This window comes from Elgaria multicarinata, chromosome 1, assembly GCF_023053635.1.
Source record: "Elgaria multicarinata webbii isolate HBS135686 ecotype San Diego chromosome 1, rElgMul1.1.pri, whole genome shotgun sequence".
Lineage (NCBI taxonomy): Eukaryota > Metazoa > Chordata > Lepidosauria > Squamata > Anguidae > Elgaria > Elgaria multicarinata.
The window spans coordinates 90,044,195-90,070,093 of record NC_086171.1 but is presented as its reverse complement, the minus strand read 5'-3'; the positions used below and the strand labels follow the sequence as shown (position 1 = coordinate 90,070,093).

Here is a 25,899-nt window from a genome sequence, read left to right as displayed (position 1 = left end):
TGCCCTTACAAGCAGTGATTTTCCTTGGGGCATCATATTACACAGGGAGGAATGAGAGGAACTCTACTCTGATTTGCCTGTCACCAACGAAACATCTACAGTCCAGTAGCAAGATCTGTAGCATGACCAATGAGCACCCTTTCTCTTATGGGCACTCTTTCCACTCCCTTATCCTCAGTCCTTCATAGAATCATAGAATAGCAGAGTTGGAAGAGGCCTACAAGGCCATCGAATCCAACCCCCTGCTCAATGCAGGAATCCACCCTAAAGCATCCCTGACAGGTAGTTGTCCAGCTGCCTCTTGAAGGCCTCTAGTCTGGGAGAGCCCACAACCTCACCAGGCAACTGATTCCATTGTCGTACTGCTCTAACAGTCAGGAAGTTTTTCCTGATGTCCAGCTGGAATCTGGTTTCCTTTAACTTGAGCCCGTTATTCCGTGTCCTGCACTCTGGGAGGATCAAGAAGAGATCCTGGCCCTCCTCTGTGTGACAACCTTTTAAGTATCTGAAGAGTGCTCTCATGTCTCCCCTCAATCTTCTCTTCTCCAGGCTAAACAGGCCCAGTTCTTTCAATCTCTCTTCGTAGGGCTTTGTTTCCAGACCCCTGATCATCCTGGTTGCCCTCCTCTGAACTAAGCATCTAATTGAAGGAGGAGCCAGAATAAGAAGGCAGCTGAAGGATGACTGTAAGACTGAAGGAAGAATTATCATCTCCAAAACTTGGCATGATTTGTCTCTGAGTTTGGCAGCCAATCAGCTATGAGATCCAATCCTAATGTAGCATTTTCTGGGGGCTGGAGGGGTTGCCATGAGGAAGAGGTGGTGGGGAAGTCCACTTCTGTCAGCACAGTTGATCCAGCATAAATCAGGATCCAACCCATAGTTCAGACAATTCAACGGTTCCCCTGTGGTAAATGCCATTCAGCAACGTTGTGACTTTCTGTAGTGTATATATATTTTAAATACTTATATCCTGCTCTCTTTTTGGATCTGCTTACAATAGCTCAAAGCAGGAGTGGGGAACCTGTGGTTCTCAGATGTTGTTGGACTACAAATTCCATCATCCCTGACCACTAGCCATGCTGACTGGGTTGATGGACCACAGTTCCCCCATCCCAGTTTAAGGAACTATAAAAGTCCAACAGAAGTTAGTCAAATTAGAACTTCGGCTATTGGGTGGTATAGAAATGCAATAAATAAATAAACAGCAAAAATAAATAGTAATAAAACAGAAATGGGTGCAGCAGACGAAACAAATCTAAAAAGCAGGACAGCCACCAAACAATTCTCAATAAAGTAGGTCAAATGTCAGAAAAGCCTTAGCCAGGCAGTGAAAAATAAGGAGAGGGGGCCAGAAGGGCCTCCTTAGATAGGGAGTTCTAAACAATAGGCACAGAGAAGGCCCTTTCCCAAGTCCCAACCAACTGTGCCTCAGACCTCGGCTGTTGAGCTACAAAGAAGAGCATCCCCAGTAGATCTTAGGAGTGGTTGTGCTGGTATGACAGGTGGTGGTCTCTTAGGTATCCTGGTCCCAAGTCATTTTGGGCTTTAAAGGCAATTACCATGACTTGAATTATGACTGGAAACAAATTGACAACCAGCACATCTGTTGTACAATTGATGCAATATGCTCCAAATTGACTTCATTAATCTCAATCCATAAAGCTATTAGGTTACGACATTTTCCCACCACCCCCAGCTTCCCTCTTATTGAATTTAGTTTAAGGAGTATTCTGAGCAGCCTGATCCTATGTATGTTCACTGGTAAGTATGCCCTATAGAGTTGAATGGTGCTTGTTCCCCAATTTCAGAGGGGTAGCTGTGGTAGTCTGTTACAGCAAAAACAGCAGCCTTGAGAACTAGCTAAACAGAAATGAGATACTTTGCTGCAGAAAGCCCAGTTTCTCATATAGTAACCTAGAGAGGTTCAGACGGTCCCTCTTTCCAGTATCATGACTGGACTGATATGTTAGCATATATTTTAACCTCTTTCAGAAGAACTTAATTTTCAATGGTCACTGCTATCTACGTGCTTTGCACAAGCCATCATGGGGTAGAGTCATGGCTGGCTGATAACAGTTTGGATGTTGCTCTTGCGCAGTTGGGTCCCAGGATGCATTGGAATTCGGGAACCATGTGAGAAAAGCAATGCTGGTGTGAGAAATAATCGTGCCCAGCAGAGTTCCCAAATTGAAATCTTATCAGTTTGCTGTGGGACCCAATGTTGTGGAAGCAGCACAAGTAACCTGTGAGTTGTCAACTAGAGCAACCTTCCCAACCTGGCACCGCTCAGATGTTTTGGACTACAACTCCCAGCATTTCTGACCATTAGCCATGCTGGCTGGGGCTGATGGGAGTTGAAGTCCAAAATGCCTGGAGGGCACCAGGTTGGAGAAGGTTGTACCAGATTATGCCAAAGCAGTATCTGGGCATGAGGCTATCCATACTTTAATCGCATTCTGTACATTAAAGTTTTAAATTAAAATCTTATTATTGTTTAAGTATCTGAAAGAGAAACTTGGGAGAATACAGACCTCTGATTTGTCTATCGATCACCCTCATTTCTTTTCGTATCTTCAATGACCACTCATTGACCTGAAAAAGAAGATACATTCAGGCTTGGTTCTGATATTTAACAGCATATGCTGATTTTATAACTGACCTGAGAATGGTTGTTTTAAATGGATATTGTTGTTTTTATACTTTTAGTGGTTTTAAATTTAGTTTAGTTTCCGGGCGAAGTGTTGGTTATCACCTTTAAAGCCCTACATGGTTTGGGTCCAGGCTACCTGCAGGATCGCCTTCTCCTCTACAATCCACCCCACACACTCAGGTTCTCTGGGAAGAACTTTCTTCAGCGATCCAAAACTAGGCTGACAGGTATTACTCAGAGGACCATTTCTTCTGCTGCTCCCAGACTGTGGAATGACCTGCTGGAGGAGACTCGCCAACTTAACAGTCTATTAGCATTCAAGAAAGCTATAAAGACTGATCTCTTCCGGCAGGCCTATCCAGTGGAATTTTAGGATGCTTTTAGGATGTTTTAACAATGTATATTATGTTTTAATTCAGTTTTATGTATTTTATATTTACTGTTGTTCCCCGCCTCGATCAAAATGGAGAGGCGGGTAAGAAATATGATGATGATGATGATTGGCAAATCCAACTTCTCCTCACTTGGTACTTCAGTGGTCCAATGTTTATATTCTGGGCAATGTTCATATTCTGGTTTCTGAGATTAAGAACATAAGAACAGCCCTGCTGGATCATACAAAAGATCCATCTAATCCAGCACCTTATTTCTCAGAATAGGCTCTGGAAAGCAATAGTCCTCTGCCACCGTTTCTCCCTAGCGAGTGGTACGGAGAAGCATACTGCCTCTGTAACCTAGAGGTTGCATATAGCCTCCACAAGTAGTAGCCATTGCTTAATGTTTCCTACACAAATTTGTCTAACCACTTTTAAAGCCATCTGAGCTGGTAGCCATCTTATATTGTGAAAGTGATCTCCATAGTGGATTCCTGCACTGAGCAGGGGGTTGGACTCGATGGCCTTGTAGGCCTCTTCCAACTCTACTATTCTATGATTCTACGATGATTAGGGTCTCACTTCTGAGTTTTGCTGCTAGGAAGGATTTGCCTCATTAAAAAGACCCCCCTACACACACACACATGTTCCTTGCAATTAGTAATGTGAAAGCTCCAGTACCTGGCTTGCACAAGGTTGGCATGGAAATAAGTAGAGCTACTTGCTCCAAAACAATCAGATAATTACATGGCTTATTTCTGAGCCATTTTATCCTCAAAACTCTGTTGGGTAGGTTAGACTGAGAGACAGCGCCTCACTTGAGGTCATACTTCAAGTCAGCTTCATGGTTGAGTGGTAAATTGAATCTGGGCCCCTGCAGTCCTAGTCCAACATTCTAGCTGCTACAACACACTGTGGCATGTTGGCTAATGTACCACAATTGGACCACTCATCGTGTGTATAAACACTTTTAATCTGCAAAGTACTGTATTATCCTTCACAATTGTTCCCATTTCCCAGAGTGGGAGTGGAGGGCTGTCATTTCACATAATACTAACCTATATTATAGGTGTTTTCTGAGATTTGAAGTACTTTGAACACTTAAAATGGACTATATAAATTGTAAGCAGCACTATTTTTGTCACATGATAACTGCAACATCCAACTATGACTGGCACAAAAAACCCATCACAGATTGAATACTGCAAGCAGAACCTCTGCATCATCTGATGTCACCTCAAGTGCAACATGGAGTTGGTTCGTACCCTGAAGTGCCACTCAGTAATGCACGAATGAACAGTTCTGATTTAAAGCTCATACAAATAACCAAAGTGCTCTGGAGCTGAGCTCTCTCTCACTCAGGGTAGCTTAGTCATCTGTATTATCTTGTCAAGTGGGAAGGGGAGTTTACTTCACATCAAGTGCAGATGTTGGCTGAAATAGTCATTTCTGAGTCCGTGTAGAAGCTGAGCTCAGGTACCCATGTCTAGCACCTAGTGCAGAGCTTTCCAAACTGTGTGTCGTGACACATTAGTGTGTCAGCTGCAGTGTGGTGTGTCACAGGAACGTAACGAGAAACCTCTGAGTCTCTGTGAAATAAGCAATACCAACTTGCATGCATTTTTATGCAGCAAAGGTGCTGATTAGTATGGTGCACTAGTATATTCCCCTTCCATCATATCTGTGTATGCACACCACGGTCAAGGGATCATACAGGTACTGCGCATGCGCAGTGTGCATAATCGGGTTGAAACAGCTGATTCCGCATCACTTCCGGTGACGCGGCTGCACCTGAAGTGACGCATTCAAGAAATTCCATGGGTCCAGTTTTTTATAGAACACTGTCTCAACCGCCGCTCAATCGCAGCTCGACAAAATTGGTTCAATGTGAAAAGTCTTGGAAATGTATGTTATCTTGCAAATATATTTTTATATTTAAAAAAATATAAATGAAAGGTTTTCATGAGATATGTTGTCTCCTCAGACGTTTCATTACTACAATTTATGTATGTGTCCGTATCTCTTATAAGGGGCTACTTTAACCTCCGGTTTGCTAGTAAAACTGAATTACTGTGTCGCGAAATGATGCAGGTCTAAAAAGTGTGTCATCAACATGAAAAGTTTGGAAAGCTCTGAAAATACAGCAACTATTTTTTTTACATGTTAAATTGTGCATGTAAACACTTGGCAGGGTGTCAGACAAGCGCTTTGGCGAACTGGATCACATATCATCTACATCTGTAGTGCCCAGCTCTACAAAGTTGGCATTCCTGTGTGCAGAAGCAGGAATTATGCCAATTAGAGCGGAAGCTCTTAGATTAGCCCTGCTCTTTTGGTTAAAATCCATCTTCCAACAATTGTCAGAGATTCTTCTGATGACATTGGCCGAGGAGGGCTCAGACTCATGGATGCATAGAATGCAAGTGGCTGTAATGAATCTGGGATTTTCAGTACCTTTTCTCTTATCCCAGGCCATGATAAAGCTAAAACCCTGCTATTGCAAAGATTAAAGCATACAGAGATGCAGTCTCAGTCGGAGGAGCTTAAGTCCTGTAAAACTAACCCTTTCTATAATCCTTTCATGCCATTTTATTTATCTCTACCAAGTTATCTGGTGGATATACCCAACATTAAATTGAGGATAATCTTTACACAGGCAAGACTAAATGTTCTCCCTTTAGCAGTTCAGCTAGGACGATATAAGAGATTACCAATTAAAGATAGACCATGTGGATGTAACGCAGTCTCTATCGAAGACTTCATTCACGTTTTGCTTGAACGTCCTATGTATAATGATATTAGAAATACATACATTTCTCCTTTGCTAAAATCGCTGACGGGCTCCTCATCACATGCTAGAGTTTGTTATCAGATGCAAAAAAAATATGTTTCTTTTAGAGTGTTGAAATGTTTAGTTAAGTTTATGCAGATACGTTCTACACAATGCATGAAGGGTTTGGGTAGTGACCCCTTTTATGATGCTCAATTATTATTTTATTGTAAACTGTTCTCTTTTATAACTTGTGTATAATGGCTAACTGCTGGTAACACAATAAATTATTGTGTTATTATGGTTTTAATTTTTGTGAACCGCCCAGAAAGCTTCGGCTATTGGGCAGTATAAAAATGTAATAAATAAATAAATAAAATTGACTGACTGGCATCTGATCAGGGGAAGTCGTCAGCTGTGTGGCAGGAGGGGGGTGGGGCAGAGCCTCCGTTTTAGGAAACGGTGCAGGCGACTGCTTTGACAAGTACTCCGGTGCCTCGGATGCACGAAATCCGCCCTGGGGAAGGACAGGTAAGCCAAACACTAACCCCCCACCCAGCCACCCCTCTTTGCCGGATTGCCTAACCCACCACGAGGGCGCCAATGCCTCTCTGCCCAGCAAAGCGGGCGGCGGGTTTGCTAACCGAACCGCAAGTAGAAGCAACGCCCGGCCCGGCCTTCCCCCGTATCCGACCACCACCCGCCGGGGTTTCCAGGCTGCTCCTCCAGGCCCCTCCGCTCCTGCCTCCACCCTCACTCCAACCGGGCATTACCAGCTCCTTGGGCGGCTTCTCTTGGGTCTTCCCGAACAACCCCATTTCCGAGCAACTGCACTAACCAGGCTCGGCTTCCGGCTTCCGGCTTCCGGGTTACGCCCGTCTCTTTCTCCCAGGGAAACCAGGAAGTCGCGCAAAACCATAGAGAGGGGGGAGAGTAGAACGGCCGCCTATTTGGTGCTTCAGAAAGAGCAAAACGTTTGAGCCACGATCTGATTACCGTATTTCTTCGATTGTAAGACGCACACTAATTTCAGTACCACCGAGAGAAAAACACCACCACCTAAGATAGGGTGACCATATGGAAAGGAGGACAGGGCTCCTGTATCTTTAACAGTTGAATTGAAAAGGGGATTTCAGCAGGTGTCATTAGTATATATGGAGAACCTGGGGAAATTCCCTCTTCATCTCCACAGTTAAACCTGCAGGTGCCCTGCCCCCTTTTAAATCTGGTCACAGTACAGCTGCACTATAGCTCCTGCAGCTTTAACTGTGGTGATGAAGAGGAAATTTCACCAGGTGCGACATGCAAATAACCCCTGCTGAAATTCCCTTTTCTATGCAACTGTTAAAGATACAGGAGCCCTGTCCTCCTTTTCATAGGATCACCCTACCTAAGACACACCCACGATTCTAAGACACACCCCATTTTTAGAGATGTTTATATGGGGGAAAAGTGAGTCTTAGAATCGAAGAAATAGGGTAATTAATTCAGCCTTCTCCAGGCTCTGTGCTCCTCTCAGCTAGGGTGACCCTATGAAAAGGAGGACAGGGCTCCTGTATCTTTAACAGTTGCACTGAAAAGGGAATTTCAGCAGGTGTCGTTTGTATATATGGGGAAGCTGGGGAAATCCCCTCTTCATCACAACAGTTAAAGCTGCAGTGACCAAATACAAAAGAGGGCAGGGCTCCTGCAGCTTTAACTGTTGAGATGAAGAGCGAATTTCACCAGGTTCCCCATATATACAAAGGACACCTGCTGAAATTCCCTTTTCAATACAACAGTTAAAGCTGCAGGAGCCCTGCCCGCTTTTAAATCTAGTCAAGGTATAGCTGCAGTATAGCTCCTGCAGCTTTAACTGTGGTGATGAAGTTGGAATTTCACCTGGTGCAACATGCATACAAATGACACCTGCTGAAATTCCCTTTTCTATGCAACTGTTAAAGATACAGGAGCCCTGTCCTCTTTTTCATAGGGGCACCCTATCTCAGAGCTTCATCACACCAGTGTTATACTGTGCAAGCACTGCGAATTGCATGCAAAGGGTTCAGAGGTGTCAGGCAGGGGTGCCTATTAGTCCCCTTTCTGTTTAACTTCTATGTGAACAGCCTACTGTCTGATTTAACAGCTAGTGACTGTTTCCCCCCTTCCATGGGTTCCAGAAAAGTGCAGATGCTGCTGTATGCGAATAACATGGCTCTCCTATCTATTACACAGGTGGGCGTGAGGTAGGGTGACCATATTAAAAGAAGGACAGGGCTCCTGTATCTTTAACGGTTGGATTGAAAAGGGAATTTCAGCAGGTGTCATTTGTATATATGGAGAATCTGGTGAAATTCCCTCTTCATCACCACAGTTAAAGGTGCAGATCCCCTGCCCTCTTTTGAATCTGGTCACTCTAGTATAGCTCCTGCAGCTTTAACTGTGGTGATGAAGAGGGAATTTCACCAGGTTCTCCATATATACAAATGACACCTGCTGAAATTCCCTTTTCTATGCAACTGTTAAAGATACAGGAGCCCTGTCCTCCTTTTCATAGGGTCACCCTACCTGAGGAGACTCCTAAGTAGACTAGGTAGGTTATGCAGAGTGGAAAAAATAGTAATAAACCATTAAAAAACGAAGGTAGTGGTGTTCTTGACTTGAGGAGAAAATGTTTACACAAGTGGAGGATGGTGCAAAAGACGGAACAGGCCGGAACGACCCCATTATATTAAAAAAAAAAATACCAAAAACAGTGGCATGAGTTAACAACACTTGGGAACAATATTTTAGGACTAAAACCATTGCAATATTATATCACTATTAACCTCAGAACTCCCAAAACGACATCCAGAACAGAATGGGATGGCTGGAAAGGCCACTTCTGAATGTGCGATATCAACCAAACCCACCAGTCGTACATAACTCCATGACAGGGATGCAATAAGCCACAAAACATCCAAAGAATCTGCATTCCGATACCTGTTCTGCGCATAGTGCATATTGCGCAAAATGGGCTAGGAAAGCAGCTTCCAAGTGAGGTATGTTAACCAAACTCACCAGACACACATTACTAGGTGATCCTGAAATAATAAGCTCCAAAAATTGCCCCCAAACCACGTTCAGATACCTGTTCCGGGCAAAAGTCCGTATTGCACAAAACGGGCCGTAATGGCAGCTTCCCAATGAGGTAAGTCAACCAAACTCACCAGACGCACATTACTAGGTGGGACAGATACAAAAAGCTCCAAATGTTGCCCCGAAACCACATTCCGATACCTGTTCTGGGCAAAAGTCCATATTACGCAAAACGGGCCGTAACAGCAGCTTCCCAATGAGGTTGCCTGGAATGGGTATCGGAACATGGTTTCGGGGCAACATTTGGAGCTTTTTATATCTGTCCCACCTAGTAATGTGCGTATGGTGAGTTTGGTTGACTTGCCTCATTGGGAAGCTGCCGTTACGGCCCGTTTTGCGCAATACAGACTTTTCATGCCAGTCCTTTTCCAACTTCACTGGCTGCCAGTCCAAGTCCAGGCCCGATTCAAAGTGCTGGTATTATCATTTAAAGTCCTAAACGGCTTGGGGCCAGGCTATCTGAAGGAACGCTTCCTCCCATATGTACCTACCCAGACCCTAAGGTCCTTCTCAGGGGTCCTTCTCCGTGAGTCCCTGCCAAGGGAAGTGGGGCAGGTGGCTACTAGGAGGAGGGCCTGTTCTGCTGTGGCACCCCAGCTGTGGAATGAGCCCCCTAAGGAGGTTCGCCTGGCACCTACACTACATTCTTTCAGACACCAGGTGTAGACCTTTTTATTCTCTCAGCATTTTAAGTCTGTCAGGTTCATTTTAACTTTGCTGTTTTAAATTTTTATTTCTGCACTGCTGCTGCTTTTATTCTAGTTGTGCTTTTATACTGTTTGTTTTATACTTTTAATGGTTTTAATTTTTGTGAACTGTCCAGAGCTTCGGCGATTGGGCGGTATAAAAATGCAATCAACCAACCAATCAATCAATAAGTGTATTTGTAAAATAGGGAAGATGTAACATGAGTAATGGAATAGAAGTTAAGGATAATAGGCTCCCTGGGGGAAACTATTCAAAGCAACACGTCTAAGCCTCATGTGCGGGGTGTACTGGCAGTATGAATAAAGCTTTGGTTGTAGGACTGGCTGTTGTCTTTAACTTCACTTCCACTACTCATATTACAATGTCCTAACACAGCTTAGATTAGAGCCTGTGTTGTGAGGGGGGAGGAGGGTGGCATTAGATCTAAGCCCTCCAGAAAAGGACCCTTTCCTTAAGCCCAGCTCTAGGAAAAAGTAAAAAGGAGCTTTGGTTTTATTCTTCCAAAGCCAAATCTTACAGAATCTTATGGACAATCTTGTATAATAAAATAAACTCAATATAACTTAGCTATGCTTTACCTGGGTTTCAGAGAATGTGCAGAGTTCGTTATACAAAAGTTATTTGGAGAGAGCATAAGTTTTATAGAGCATATTCAATCACCTAATTTGGATGGGTCCAAGACACAAGGGAACTGAAAGGATGCCTCACATAGTTATGGAAATTTGAGACCAGCAAAAGTAGGCTTCCTTCCTTATAGTGTAGTATGAACCAATAATGAAAGAAAGTTAATCTCTGATATAAGTGGTCCACGTAGTCAGTCAGAAACTTAAGAACTAGATCTACCTTCATAATGATTCTGAACTTCCATTTCAAAAAATCCCTTTTGAATACTCCAGAAATTTGACCACTGCTTTATGACCTTACTATAAGCACTTCCTGGCTCATAAAAGCAGCCAGTTAAAGCCAGTTAAAGCCAGCTTTGCCCATTTCTAGAGATGTCTGACCTGGCCACAGTGACACATGCCTTTGTTACATCCTGTTTGTATTATTGTAACATGCTCTATGTCAGTGGTTCCCAATGAGCTAAGTACCGCGGAACCCTTGTTTTTCAAATGCCAAGCCATGGACCCCCTACTTTTGAAAAAATTGTTATCTCTATGGTAGTTACCTGTGCGAAGCAATTTTTTTGGAGAAAATAAGGGGTAGCCCTTAGTAAGCAAAGGATTTTAGGTATTCTAAAAAACAGACCATACAATTTGTGATATTACCACGCAAAAATGACAATGATTGAGTTACGAATATAAAGACAAATTTAATTTTACAAACATCTAGTTTACAATTGAACAAATTATGACTTGTCTAGCAGCTACTAAACCTAAATGTGATGGGAGAAATCATGCCTCTTTTTGTCCTAAACAATCCCTTCCACATCTGGTTCAATATTTCCTACTTTTAATCTCAAATCTGGATCAACATCGAGCCAATTTCTATGCTTGTTCTTCGTATAACAAAGTGTAAAAAATGTTTGTTCACAAAGATATGTGGAACAAAAGGGAACTAGATGTTTCAAAGCTTTTTCACCTAACTTCTTATAATCAGGAAAAACCTTCACCCGGAATTGGTCCAGCCTGTATTCTTTGAAAAATGATTTCAATGAACCATCACAAGTCACGTCAACAAGTGCATCTTGCTCTTCCGCAGATAGAGTTGTTAGTTGTACATCACCACATTCAAAAGGATTCCTTATCCATGACTTTTCAGGATTAGGTGCAGGGAAGTAATCTCTGAAGCTAGTCGCTAAATCACGCAGGTGCTCAGTGATGGTATATTTTACTTCTGGTAAGAATTTGTCGTCAGTTGACTCCAGAAATGAATGGTGAATATGTGAATGGTGCCACGGACCTCCTGGGTGGGTTATATGGATCCCCAATTGGGAACCACTGCTCTATGTGGAGTTGCCATTGATGAGTGTTCAGAACACCTGGTTCAAAGAGCTGCAGCCAGATTGTTGACTGGGGCTTGTAAGGGAACATACAAATCCCCTGTTAAAACAGCTCCACTGGCTTCTAGGCACAATTCAAAGTGCTGGTTATGACCTATACAGTTTGGGTCCAGTTTATCTGAAAGACTGTATTCTCCCTTATGAGCTTGCCTGTCTTCTGAGAACTTCAGGGGAGGCCCTTCTCCTGGTCCCACCACCATCACAGACACGCCTGGTGGGAATGCAGAAGAGGGCCTTCTTGGTGGATGCCCCAGGACTTTGGAACTCCCTTTTCAGGGAAGCTAGACTGGATCCCTCCTTGCTATACTCCTGGAGGCAGGCAAAAACTTTTTTGTTCCAGTAGGCCTTTGGGAAATAGTCTGGACCTCTGCCTTGGATTTTTTTTTAAAAAATTGTATTTTATATGTTTTTAAATGTTTTAACATTGCAGCATGTTTATATATTTTTTAAACTTTTTTATATCTCTGTTTTAACTGTACATGTTTTAATTTGTAAAGCTGCCTTGAGTCCCAGTATTGGCAAAAAGGTGGGATATAAATATAATACTTTGGGATTTTTGTAAACTGCTCAGAAAGCTTCAACTATTGGATGGTATAGAAATACAATAAATATCTAACTGGACCCATTTGGCAATCTGCAATTCTAGAAGATTAAGACTCATTTAACTCATGTATGTATATGTACATGTGCCTTTAAGTTCTTCAAGAAGAGGCCCTGCTGTACCTTCTCACTGAGATACATATAGCAGCTGCTGGATTTAGGGTCTTTTTGGTGGTCGTATCTGGAAATCTCTCCTACAAAAGGCCTGCTTAGTTGACTCATTTTCAGGACGTTAGTGAAGGTCTTTTTTCCTCCTTTTTTTTGAGGGCCTTTAATATGGAATACTTCAGATTTGATTGCCTTTTGCTCTGTTTGATTTGGTTATCCGGATGTTTTTACAAGTCGATGTTTTAAAAAACTGTTTTTAAAAAATCTTTTATTGTATTGATGTTCTTTGTAAGTCACCCTAAGAGCCCAACTGACTAGTTAGGCAGGATAGAAATTTTTAAACAAAGTGGCTGATGAAGCTTCATATTTATTTTGTATGAATAAAGCACCATCAATAAAACATGTTTTAAGAGTGACATATGCAAAGGTCAGGGAGATGCTAGTAAATGGATTGATTCTGCCTGAGAAATTTTAAGATGTTACAAATTTCTTGTAGCAAAGACAGGACATAAACACAGTAAATAGAAATATTTTTGAGTGGGAGACAAGACAGAAGCACACACACACAAATATTATTAGAATGATTAATATGACAAATTGTTCATTTTCTTTTAAAATAATTTATTTTCATGGATTTGTTTTTAAACGTATTCTCACAGACCATACATTATTCAACAAAGGTGTGCTGAGCAAACTCTAAAAGAAGAAACATTTAAATAAAACAATTATTTCTGTTAAAATTTCCACGTTCACCCATATCCTATCCTGTTAAACATTTGTCGAAATATGCTTTCGTTGACAAATGTTTGACTTCTGGGCTTGCAAAAAAGCAAACCAAAAACAAATGTTAAGTTTTGACCTTCCAAATGTTGTAAAGGAAAGATGAAATTGTACGATATGTATTCATTATTTCAACATACAAGGCAACCAAATGATTCTGTCATCAACGTTAGCATCATGTTTATTTTACTTCACTGCACTAACATTTAAACTAAAACTTCAAACCACAGGGTCTGTTTGTGACTAACATTTACATGGCAAGCAGTAAATATGTAGGAAGATTACAAAGGACATTATTAGTACAGAGTTACAATGGACTGTTTGACAAAAGCTGATGATGTGTACATGGCTTCTTTTTCTTGTAAGAGGCCCACCTACAAACTGGGCAGCAATGCCGCCCTTCGACTAGCCACATCACAATGCAATTCTGGTGAAAGACATGGCCACACGGTAAGCCCATTAAGAGGCATCCATTTTGGAAATTCTCTAGACACACAACACATTCTGTACAGTGCAACATACCAGAAGGCCAAGCTGACCAAGCAGGCTCCATATCTTCCATAGCACTGTATGATCCATATGACCTGGCTTTGGCACATGAACAGGTCTCAGGGTTGCACCAAGGTTCTCCTTCACAGGGATTCTGCTCATCCTCAGATACCTCTTTGCCACTATTTAGGATATCTTTGCATTCACTATCTGAGTCACTTTCACTTTGAGAGATTTCCATCATTTCCTCTTCAGAATGCTCACCAAGACATTTAAATCGCCACATAGGTAAGTTTTTTATGTAATCAGTTGGTATCAGAGGGTGAAGCCACAAATCAGGGAAAGCTAAGCGCTCAAGGAACAGATCTGGATCTTCATCCCAATCAGATTCAAAGGGAAAGTGCTGAAATGAAGTGATTGGGTGGAATAGATAGCTAGTGTACCAGTCCCAAAGGCTTGATAGCCACTCTAGGTTATTGGCATTTACCTCATCACTGTTGTTATTGTGCCGCCTTTTTTTCTCAAAATAATCTATTAATAAGCCGTGACCCAGATATGTGCTGAGAAACAAGGCAGGGTGCGAAGAGTAGAACATCCAGTCAGCTCTTACCCATGAAGCCAGGGTAGTTGTATTAGAATATCGGAACAGTTTGAGACTATATTCATAGAAACTGTCTAAATAAGGTAACTGCAAAAAACCCAATACTGGTAGCCAAGAAATAATTAAGAGAGAATTGTACGTCCCTAAAGTACTTATAAGTACAACAAAGCGTTTTATAGTAGCACCCTGGGTGATAAATAGGTCCATCCAAGCCATTAAGTTAACTAAGACTAGACTTAAAACAAATAAATCGTTAACTTCAGGTTGCAAGGAACGCAAGAAGGAGTCCATGGCACGTAAGGAAATAAATTCACCGGTCTTATTCCCATACCTGTAAATTCCTTCAGGAGTTCTAAGTATGTAGGATGGCATCTTATATACGCCCATCTCTGCTATATGACTTTCGTTGTCCCAGTTTTCTACATTCACAAAAATAAACTCAACTCTGCCAGTAAACTTTACACTTAGTGCAGAGAAAAAAGCAGGAGGCTGGTCTAATTTAGCAAACAGGTATATTTTCACCCTATACTGATAACTTTTATTCCATTCTTCTTTCAAGTGTTCTGACTTGAAGATCGTTTTGATCCGAGAAGCTGCGTGGGCTGTTATCCATTTGAAAATATGCTCCGTCTCAATTTTTCGTCCACCATATTCTTTAAGCATCACTTTCCCTTTGGACGTAGTAGTCTGTGGAACTGACATAATTAATGTCGACCTTACCCAACCTCTTCTCCTGCAGTATCTAAAAAGAAAACATTAAGTTAAATCAATATTTTAAATAGTCTTCAGATACCATTTGTCTCACTGAACTTAAATATTCCAGAATCCATAGAAATTTATATATTCAATTATTTACCCATCTCAGCTTAAACTCAGAACCATTTTATACTTGTATACTTTTAATGTTTACTATTTTTAAATGTTGTAAACCGCCCAGAGAGCTTCGGCTGTGGGGCGGTATATAAATGTAATTAAATAAATAAATAAATAAATAAATTTGTGTGCAGTATCTGTAGAAGTAGCAAAAATCCTGTCTTCCTCTCTACTGTTATTAGGAAAGCACTCAGCCTGCCCCCCAAATATAATTGTTCCTGAGTTTTGGAGAACACCTACAGGTCCAGTTTTTCTAATATATATTGAACTGTTGGTTATAACTTTACAGTTTTTTTAAATAATTTTTATTGATTTTTCTATAGCTACAAGTAATAAATCATATACATACATAAAAAATAAACATATTCATCTTCAATTCTAACTATACATTATACTTCTTAAACTAACTCACATTAATAACAAGTGCACCCAACCACCGGGATCTCATTCTGCTTTCCAAAATTGCATTGAATCCTCTGGAGGTGTTCTTCCTCCCCCTTTTAATAATACATATTCTAAGAACAATTTTCAAAATCGTTATTTTTTATTATTCCCCTTCTAACTCTAATATTACATGTTAATTTATCATTTATAGCAATATCCCATATTTCTTTATACCAATTTTCTATATCATAATCCACTTGAATCTTCCAATTTCTGGATATCATTAACCTTGCAGCTGTTAACAAATTTGTTAGAAGAAACACCAAGTGTAGCATTGTTATCAATGTATGAAAAACTTAAATGTAATCAAATGAGAATAGAATTAATAACCTTGCAGTTCTAAATAAACTACTAGTAATTTCAATGTGATTTGGAAATTTCCATTGTGCTTCTCACAATTGCCTAGCTGGTTTGGAGAGAAGGGAATCTGCACATACAGAACTGGAAGGAGTTATTGTTAGGATTATCAGTCCTGTAAATACTTACAGGTGCTCTCTAGCTCTAACAAACCATGAACACCATCACTGGTGCCTCAGCAGCTTGGCAAATGACTAATCTCTAGAACGTTATATTCTTAGAGGCAGTATTCTTTTTTACTATGTTACATGTTGAGACCACAGCTTGGGGCTACAATACCTGATGGAATGTCTTTCCCGACATGAACACTATGTTCAACGTCTAAGGTCCGGGTGCCTACTCTGAGGGAAGCTTGGAGGGTGGCAAAAAGAGAGAGGGCCTTCTCTGTGGTGGCCCCCCAACTTTGGAACAATCTCCCTGATGAGACCCGCCTGGTGCTGACATTGTCATCTTTTCGGCGCCAGGTCACGACTTTTCTCTTCTCCCAGGCATTTAGCAATATGTAATGAGCCTGGTTCTGTTTTTTGGCTCATCGTTTGTCAAATTGTTCTTGTGGTTTTAAATGTATGTGCATTTTTCATGTTCTTGTGGTTTTTAATTTCTGTATATTGTTTTTAAGTGTTTTTATCTTATGTGAACCGCCCAGAGAGCTTTGGCTATGGGGTGGTATACAAATGCAATAAATAAATGTTCGAAAGCAAAGCCCTGCAACTGAAAACAAGATTCCTTTTGGGCTCAACCCTATTTCAAAATTAACACACCCTGAGGGAAACTACTGTGGAACTTTCTGCCCATTCTAGCAAGGAGAGCTAGACTAGGGCCTGGTCCACACTGCCGTTGACTAACACGCGGAACAGAGTTTCTATCAAAGTGGCAGAGAGGAAGGACCATTTTTTGAAATGTTGTAAAAGGAGCAAAGGAGAGAAATCCAAGGCTCCATGCCCTGTTCAACAGGGTGGCAATGTCTGTTGTATGGAAGCAATGAATGTAAAAAAAAGAGAAAAGTTTGGTCTTGTTCATATTGAGCTTGAGACAAGCATCAAATCAGAGAGGCACTTGGGAGATGCAAGATTGGGTGGAAGGAAAACATTTTGGGATAAAAAGGGAGAACTGGGTGTCATCGGTGTATAATTCAGAGATGGGCAACATGCAACACATGGATTGCATGTATACACACCCTGGGGTTTTGTGGGCCCCACTGCTGAAATTTGATGTTGCAGCAGCCCAAAATCGTTGATTTTCCTGATGTTTCTTTTAACTGTTAAAGGAAACAAGCTGCTTTTGCCATTGGAATTCAGTGGTGTGGCAGCAGAAAGGACTAACTAAGGACAGAATCAGAGACCTAGAACAAAAGGGAATCAAGAGAGAGAGAGATCAACTGTATTCAAGACAGTAGAGATCAAGGAGGATGAGGACTGAGTAGAGACCTTTGGGTATCTCAGTGTAGAGGTTATTGACGATTTTGGTAAGAGCAGTTTAGTGGAGTGGTGAAGGAATCAAGAGTACAATTGAAGCAAAGTTGAGACAGCAGGAGTAGGCAGTATGTTTCTGGAATTTGGGGATAAAGTATAGAAAGGAAGTTGGGAGGCAATCGGTGAGTGAAGAGGAAAAGTGACACGTTTGAATGTAGTATGGAATGAGAAAGAGAGGGAGAGGTTGATAATGTGGTAAAGAGGAAATATAATCACAGATGAGTCAGGATAGGATAGGATGATAGGCAGGGCAGGTGCTACCATAGAGGCCACTCAGGCGGACGCCTAGAGCGCCAAGCTAAGAGGGGCACCATGCAGCGCAGCACTCACGTGCATTGTTGGCTGTGAGCTGGGCCAGGCCAGCCAGAGGATTCACCTGGGCCTGGGCGGGTGAGATGGTGCTCTGCTCCCGCTCAGCCGAAGCGAAGCCAGGGACGCTGGGGTGGGGCGGCAGCTCCACATTCAGACTTCCGCCCAGAAGCCGCCCTCCCAGAGCCGCTCTAGCCACCCGGAAGCCGCCCTCCCAGAGCCGGGAGGTTGCCACCAGAAGAAGAAAAAGCATGTGGCGAGCTCGACCCTGGCTCAAGCCAGCCTCTGCCTTACTCCCGAGGAAAGGGCACCAGGTCGCCTTGCCTCTCTCCTCAAACAGGCCGCGATGTCCAGGCAGGCGGGCAAGCGGGATTCCCTCTCCCTTTCCCCAGGAAAGCTAGGGACTTGTGGACTCCTCGCAAGGCAAACTCTCCTGCTTCCCGATCCTGCGCGCGTGGATCAACGGGACTTGCATCTGAGAAAGCGTTGCACTGGGAGGCACCAGTGCGGCCCGATCCGCCTATGCCTCCTTACTCGGAAGCCTTATTCCCCCGAGTAGACATGTGGAGGGGATCGGGACGCCAGGATGCATAGCGGGTTGTGTTTGCACGGAAGTAAGTCCCGGTGAATTCCAGATGGCTCGGTCCCAGCTCTTCACTTGGCACACATGTTCAGACTTCTGCACAATTTGGGGTGGGTGGGTTTGCAAGTAGCTCACCTTGCCTAGGGCGCAAAATAGTCTGGCACTGGCCCTGATGATGGGGACACGAGCAAGCTAGAGATACTGTTGGGGAGGATTGCGGGAGGTGTAGAAAGAGGAAGAGCTGGAAAGAAGCTGGGAGGGGGGAGAGCAAGAGACAAAGGAAGAAAGATTGGAACCATTTAAAATTTTAGCACTTAAGAATGCAGGTGAGTGAGGAGGGGGAGGCAGTGGAGGAAATCAAAACATAAAGGCGGCAGCACTGAGGATTTCTGGTGTGGATCAGAGAGATGTGGTAGGGTCATTTGGCCAGGTAGGTGAAAGAAGTGAGAAGGAGAAGATGAAAGCATAGTGGACAAAAACTGCCAGCTATTTTGACCCCCTTCAGAGGTGTTCAGTTCTCCCCCTGCCCTGCCAGTCTGTGATTTTTACCCTGCTGCCACCTAGGCTCCATCTCACAATTACCTAGCAACAGCAGTGACTTGGAGACCTATCTACACCTATGAAAAGAGAGTTCTAATAGATGGAGTGAAATAGGGCAGGGGATGAAAGCAATATATAGTTCATTCAGAGAGTGGGGCAAATGTGTCAAGTGTAGGGAACAGGGATAAACTGAAGGTGGAAACTGTTGCAGAGACTAAGGAACAGGCAGAGACTACAAAAGAGAGAGGAGGGCATAATGCTTCAGAGAAAGTGGAACAATGGAGCGGAGGAGCAGGCAGAATATGGGAAGCAAAGGCTGTGAGCAATGCTGAAGTAGTATTTACTTTCTAGTTAGAGTTATTTAAGATTGCATCCTAAGTTCCACTGAAATTAGCAACAGGTGAACTCCATTCAGATTTATTCAGAATAGGATTGGATAGTACCAGCTATTTTACACACACATGGAAAATCCCCTCCTCTTCTTTCTCAAGTCCATACCAAAATTTGGAAATACTGCCACACTCCCATCAGGAGCACAACAGCCTGCATTCCTCCCCCTGCCCTGCCCGTCTGCCATCCTTACCCTGCTGGCCACTAGGCACAATTACCTAGCAACAGCAATGACTAGGAGACCTATTTTGCACCTTTTCCTGGGGATTGGGATCCTGAAATAACAGTATCCTAGGGCCATGTTTTCCAAGGCACCAACATCTCTAGAGTAGTCCAGTGCGTTGGAAAACACCAAGATATGAGAACATGTGAGTTCTTCATTTATTATTTATTGCCATTTCTGCATAATGAGCAAAACTCATGTTGGTGAAGACAGACATGTGCAGTAATCTTTTATGATAGCAGTGATTTATCTCTTTATTTACAGTATTTCTATATTGCTAATAAACAGAAATTTCACAAAATGGTTAAAATTACAGATGGTACCATGTTATAAAGTTTATTTAAACCTCTCTATGACATCTTTAAAACATACCTGGGATCACTGGAGCAGTTAAAAGTGCCTGTACGGATGCCAAACCTTGATACTTTCTTCACCATTTTCTCCCAATGGACTTTTCCCATTAGAGGACTCCTATCGTTTGCTATGACCTGTTGTTCAAAATCAAATTTTAAAAAAATTGTTTGAGCAGCTACATATTTAAAGACTTTGCACACATTGTGGTTGATTTTTATTTTTAGACTTTTCTCCAACTTCTCAACAAAAAAGTTACTAAAGTGGCATAAGATTAAGATCCCATTTGTGAAAAACCAAACCAATTTATCCCCACTGTAATAAAATTTATCACCAATGCCACCAGAGCGTAATTATGAAAGTTATAAGTTGATCTCTCTCTCTCTCTGTGTATTTTCCTTGAAGTACAATTACTGTGGAATTAAGGATTGTGACCAGGGTTCATATAGCTGCATGATTAGTTCTTTTTGATTGTGTTTCCAAATTGCTGCTTCATTCACCTTAAAACAACAACAAACCCTCACCGGCACATGAAAACCTTGGGACCCTGATCACTGGCAACCTCCAGGCTACTGTGGCCTCTCTGGCCCAGCACTGCCTGCCTTGACTCCCAAGCAAACAGCCAGAGCAGGGAGAGATCGCTCTGTCCTTGCTCAGGAAAACTGCTTGGCTTCCACACCGGGTGGAAAAAAAGAGGCTTTGCTTTCTCCCTGTCCAGTAGAGAGGCCAAGGAAGCTGCTGGTGGAAGAACAGACTCTGGCAGCTTGAACAAGGGATGGGTATGGATAGGCATGTGTGCATGAGTGTGAGAGAGACAGAAAGCATGATGTGTGTATACATATGAGAAAGAAGGAGGAGTGATTCAGGCTGTGTGTGTGTATAAAAGAGAGAGAGAGAGAGAGAGAGAGAGAGAGAGAAGGATGGTAATGATCTTAAGTTTAAAACTCTCTTTCTCTTATGATCATCACTACGAGCGTGTCAGGTGGCTCTGGCCCTGCATGCTACTAGAATGCGGTCCCCAAAACATTATCCCAGTGGTCCTCAGAGGAAAAATGGTTCCCCACCAGAAGTGGCTGCTTCTGAACTCCTCGTTTGGTTTGTGCCAGGGATGTAGTAGAGTTGGAAGCAGGCCCCTTCCAACTCTACTATTCTATGTTTCTATGATGAGGGGGGAGTGTGTAAACTAGGGTGACCCTATGAAACCCTGCATTGAGCAGGGGGTTGGACTCGATGGCCTTGTAGGCCCCTTCCAACTCTGCTATTCTATGATTCTATGATTCTATGAAAAGGAGGACAGGGCTCCTGTATCTTTAACAGTTGTATTGAAAAGGGAATTTCAGCAGGTGTCATTTGTACATATGGGGAACCTGGTGAAATTCCCTCTTCATCACCACAGTTAAAGCTGCAGGTGCCCTGCCCTCTTTTAAATCTGGTCACTCTAGTATAGCTCCTGCAGCTTTAACTGCTGTGATCAAGAGGGAATTTCACCAGGTTCTCCATATGTACAAATGACACCTGCTGAAATTCCCTTTTCTATGCAACTGTTAAAGATACAGGAGCCCTGTCCTCCTTTTCATAGGGTCACCCTATGTAAACCCAACACTTGTTGCAGTTTTTGGATATAACCCCAAAGCACACCTTGTGCCCCAACTGTTCTTTAGTATAATCTTAATGTTTGTAAGGATGATGAGCTACTTTTGAATGAGGACTGATAAAAGAAAGAACGGGGAGGAGGAGAGGCAGGAGCCTGCTTTGCCTGACAGGCAATTTTAAATGCATGATTGATCATGCATGACTCACTGTGCCCTGCAGTTTCCATATACTCTGATTATTTTAGGAATGTTTCGCATGACTAAAAGCTAACTGGTTGACTAATGATTTTGAGCCTACATTTTAAATCTCCCATTTGATGCAGAGTGAAACCTGTTCCAACCTTGCACAGTGTTCCTGGATGATTTATCACTTTTGCTACATGAAGATGCCCAAACAGAAATGGAAAATATGAACTAGAATAGAAAGAAACGAAGACGATCTCCAGAAATGGCAACATTCAAGAAGCCACAGACATAGCTGTGAAGAGGATAACAGACAAACTGCTTTTCAGCTCTGATTATTTGTTATGCATCGTTTAAACAGCTTTCATATTTGATACGGAGTTCAGGGGGGGGGGGGAGATCAGAATAGGGGCCCTAATAAATAGAATGCCCCAATGAGAATGTGGAAGTTAAGTGCAGAGTCTCTGCTGTGAATTTGGTGTCCCCCACTTCTTGCCTTCTGCTTTTTCAGTCATGTGAAAAGGGCTCCTGTCTGTAATTTTAAAATAAATAAAACAATAAAATAAACACATTATTTTGGGCAAGACTGAGCAATCGCTGCTGTCCAATATGAGTTCAAGAAGGGTAGGCACATGTATCTCTTCCTTTACAAAGAGGTCCTAATCCAATTGTGAACAGGAGCAGCAGCCAATGTTCCATGTGAAGAACTAACTTTAGAAAGCAGTAATCTAGAGCATTGTGTCCAGTTCTGGGCTCCACAATTCAAGAAGGACGCAGACAAGCTGGAGCGTGTTCAGAGGAGGGCAACCAGGATGATCAGGGGTCTGGAAACAAAGCCCTATGAAGAGAGACTGAAAGAACTGGGCATGTTTAGCCTGGAGAAGAGAAGATTGAGGGGAGACATGAGAGCACTCTTCAAATACTTAAAAGGTTGTCACACAGAGGAGGGCCAGGATCTCTTCTCGATCCTCCCAGAGTGCAGGACATGGAATAACGGGCTCAAGTTAAAGGAAGCCAGATTCCAGCTGGACATCAGGAAAAACTTCCTGACTGTTAGAGAAGTACGACAATGGAACCAGTTACCTAGGGAGGTTGTGGGCTCTCCCACACTAGAGGCATTCAGGAGGCAGCTGGACAACCATCTGTCAGGGATGCTTTAAGGTGGATTCCTGCATTGAGCAGGGGGTTGGACTCGATGGCCTTGTAGGCCCCTTCCAACTCTGCTATTCTATGATTCTATGATAATCCGATCAGTCGTTGGGGGAGGGTGGACCAAATCCACTCCACACCCATTCCATTCCTGAATAGCTGATAGGTATGACGGCATCTCTCTTCAAGGAGAAGAACCACATCATGCCAGTCCTTTTACAACTTCATTGGCTGCCAGTCCAGGTCCGGGCCCCATTCAAAGTGTGGTACTAACATTCAATGCTAACATTCAGCTGACAACGAAAAGAATACAGTGTAGGTGCCAGGCGGACCTCTCTGGGGAGCTTGTTTCACAGCTGGGGTGCCACAACAGAGAAAGTCCTCCTCTTAGTAGCCACCTGCTTCACTTCCTTTGGCAGGGGCTCGCGGAGAGGACCCCTGAGGATGACCTTAGGGTCCAGGCGGGGCCAGGCTATCTGAAGGAATGCTTCCTCCCATCTGTACCTGCCCGGACCCTAAGGTCATCCTTAGGGGTCCTCTCCGCGAGCCCCTGCCAAAGGAATTGAAGCAGGTGGCTACTAAGAGGAGGGCTTTCTCTGTTGTGGCACCCCAGCTGTGAAACAAGCTCCCCAGAGAGGTCCGCCTGGCACCTACACTGTATTCTTTTCGTTGTCAGCTGAAGACCTTTTTATTTTCTCAGTATTTTAACACCTAATTTAACTTAAATTTAAATTTTGCTGTTTTAATTCTGTATTTTAATCTTATATCAATTTCTGCTGCGTGGTTTTATCCTGGTTGTGCTTTTTATACTGTATTTTGTATTTGTGTTTTTAGACTGTTTGTTGTTTTATTATGGTTTTAATTTTTGTGAACTGCCCAGAGAGCTTTGGCTATTGGGCGGTATAAAAATGTAATAAATAAACAAACAAATCAATAAACAAACAAACCAGATGTGTGGCTGCTGTTTGTGGTTCCTCACCAAGCAAGGGATACATGCACAAAAGCTTGCTTCTAATACATATAGCCCTTATTGGATTAGTTACTCAAGATTAATGATCACATAGTAAAAGCCTGTGTTTTTGTGCACCTAGCGTTAGTAATTGGGTTGTTAAGACATACATATAGCTTAGTCAGAAAATGAGCAAGTACTTGTATTGCATTTGCAAGCTAAAGTTAGAAAATTCTTCCTTTTATATAGTATTCGCTAGCACATCTTTAACTGAGAATTACCATTGACATTTAATGTAAATAGGCTTATATTTCCTATATAAAATCAAAGACGTATATAGAAAAAGAAATGTATTGTTATTTGCACATTCCTAAAGGAGTATTATTGTACAATTCAAGAGCAAGTTTAGAGATAGTTTGAAAAAGCCGTTTCTAAGGGCATTTTAATAGCAAATAACCTTCACATATCAGGGAAAGTACAACATACCAAATTCAGTTCATTTACTTTTTTTACATTTGGGAATGCTTTGCTGATCTTTTCCACATTAATGAGGCACAGAAGGGAACATAGTAGGAAAAACGGGCTTGTAAAACAATGAACAAACACACCCCGCAAAACAGGGCAAATCAAAACTATTTCAAAGTAAAGTACATTCAAAAACAAAACAAACCTTTACAAAACAGAATCTCACCAGCATGTAAATTGCTGAAAGAGTGCATGCAAGGAAAAGGGGAAATCTTAACCTGAATGGCTCTCCTTTTCTTCCACTTTCATCAATCCCAAAGTAGAAACGTAGCTAGAAAAGACATGCCTTCCTCCTCTCCCATTTTGAGAATTTAAGGCGCATCTGCATCTCCTGCTTCTATAACACCCCTTACATAGCAAATCAGGAGAAGGCAAAGAGCCAGAAGCCATTTCATTAATAGAAGGAATGACAGGATACAGCAGAATGCTGCAGCAACATTGTTTCTGCCGCGGGGCAGACGGTGGTGGCTGTGCTAGTTCCTTTAGACTCCATCTGAAGTAGAGAAGGGTGAACATCCAGTGCAGGTGAAAGGCTGATACAGTATGGATGGCAGGGGATTGGATCTGCAATCCAGACTCCACAGATGCACTTTGAAGGCATGTTCGCATTTCTACTATCCAAGTTCATCTCATTTCATCTCATGTGTGCATATTTGATTTCAGTAAACATTTGCATTAAGTCTTTGTTCAGAATTACCCTGTGGCCTTCAGTCGCACGTCACAGTGTTCATGCCTTAAGTTCTTTTTAAAGGCCCTCTTTTAAAGTATGTACAAAAACATCTTTTCAAAGTGTCTGAGTGAAATGTTCTGTCTGGATGCTCTTGGATACGGCTACTTTTGTGCAACCCATCTGCCACCCTATCAAAGGGCAAATGGAAATCAATACATAATGCCATACACGCTAATATGTATTCGCCTTCACTCTCACACCAGCAAGCTTGGAGGTCAACAAGATCACTCATTCACAACAGCTATCCCCCCACTGATGAGGGAGGAGCAGATGCTCACAGCAGTAGGAACTGCACCAGCTAAAATTGAACCTCTTCAAAGATGAAAGAGATTGTGAAAAATAATAAAGAAGAAACGGTGTAATTGAGACAAGATGCACAATGAGGTGCAAGCAGCAGAAGCAAATTGTGGTAGAAAACACAACTAATGGCTTAAACCCTGGTGGGCAATGCCAGGGGATCGGAGGGGGGTGCAATTTCTGCCCCTGGATCCTCCGGGGGGCTTCACCCTTGTTACTGCACTGCCTGCACTGGCAGAAATACTGGTGGTTAGAGATTAAAAAGGCAAAATGAACGAGGCTATCCACCCTCCAACCACAATAAAAATTCAAAACACACTAGTCTTATGATAATATGCATATATTCTATTTCGTATATTGATTTCTTTAGCCCAATAATTCCATATGTATGCTTCTAGTAATATTGTATATGTAAATATAAACTATAATGACAGTTTTCAATACCCACAGTATGTACACTTTCCAAACATGAAATTATTGGTTTCAATATTACAGAGTAATAATTTCATGTTTGGAAAGTGTACATACTGTAGGTATTGAAACCAATAATTTTTGTTTAAAAACTTTGTATACTGTGAAAACTGTCATTATAGTTTATATTTACATATACAATATTACTAGAAGCATACATATGGAATTATTGGGCTAAAGAAATCAATATACGAAATAGAATATATGCATATTATCATAAGACTAGTGTGTTTTGAATTTTTATTGTGGTTGGAGGGTG

General features: G+C 42.2%; 1 protein-coding gene across 3 annotated transcripts in view; it reads right to left on the bottom strand.

Moving 5' to 3' along the window:
• The window catches only part of LOC134402374 (charged multivesicular body protein 3), a 52,401-nt gene that overhangs the window by 17,425 nt on the left and 9,077 nt on the right, over window positions 1–25,899 (bottom strand). The window contains exons 1-2 of one of the 3 annotated variants that reach the window (XM_063131803.1): window positions 6,571–6,658; window positions 2,535–2,595 (exon numbers count right to left, since the gene is read on the bottom strand). In XM_063131803.1, coding sequence (XP_062987873.1) covers window positions 2,535–2,595; window positions 6,571–6,615 — 106 coding nt within the window. In that variant the 5' untranslated portion in view covers window positions 6,616–6,658. Of the gene's footprint in view, window positions 1–2,534; window positions 2,596–6,570; window positions 6,659–12,929; window positions 14,945–19,765; window positions 19,882–25,899 lie in introns of those variants that run through there. The other 2 variants (XM_063131795.1, XM_063131812.1) reach the window with 2 other exon arrangements.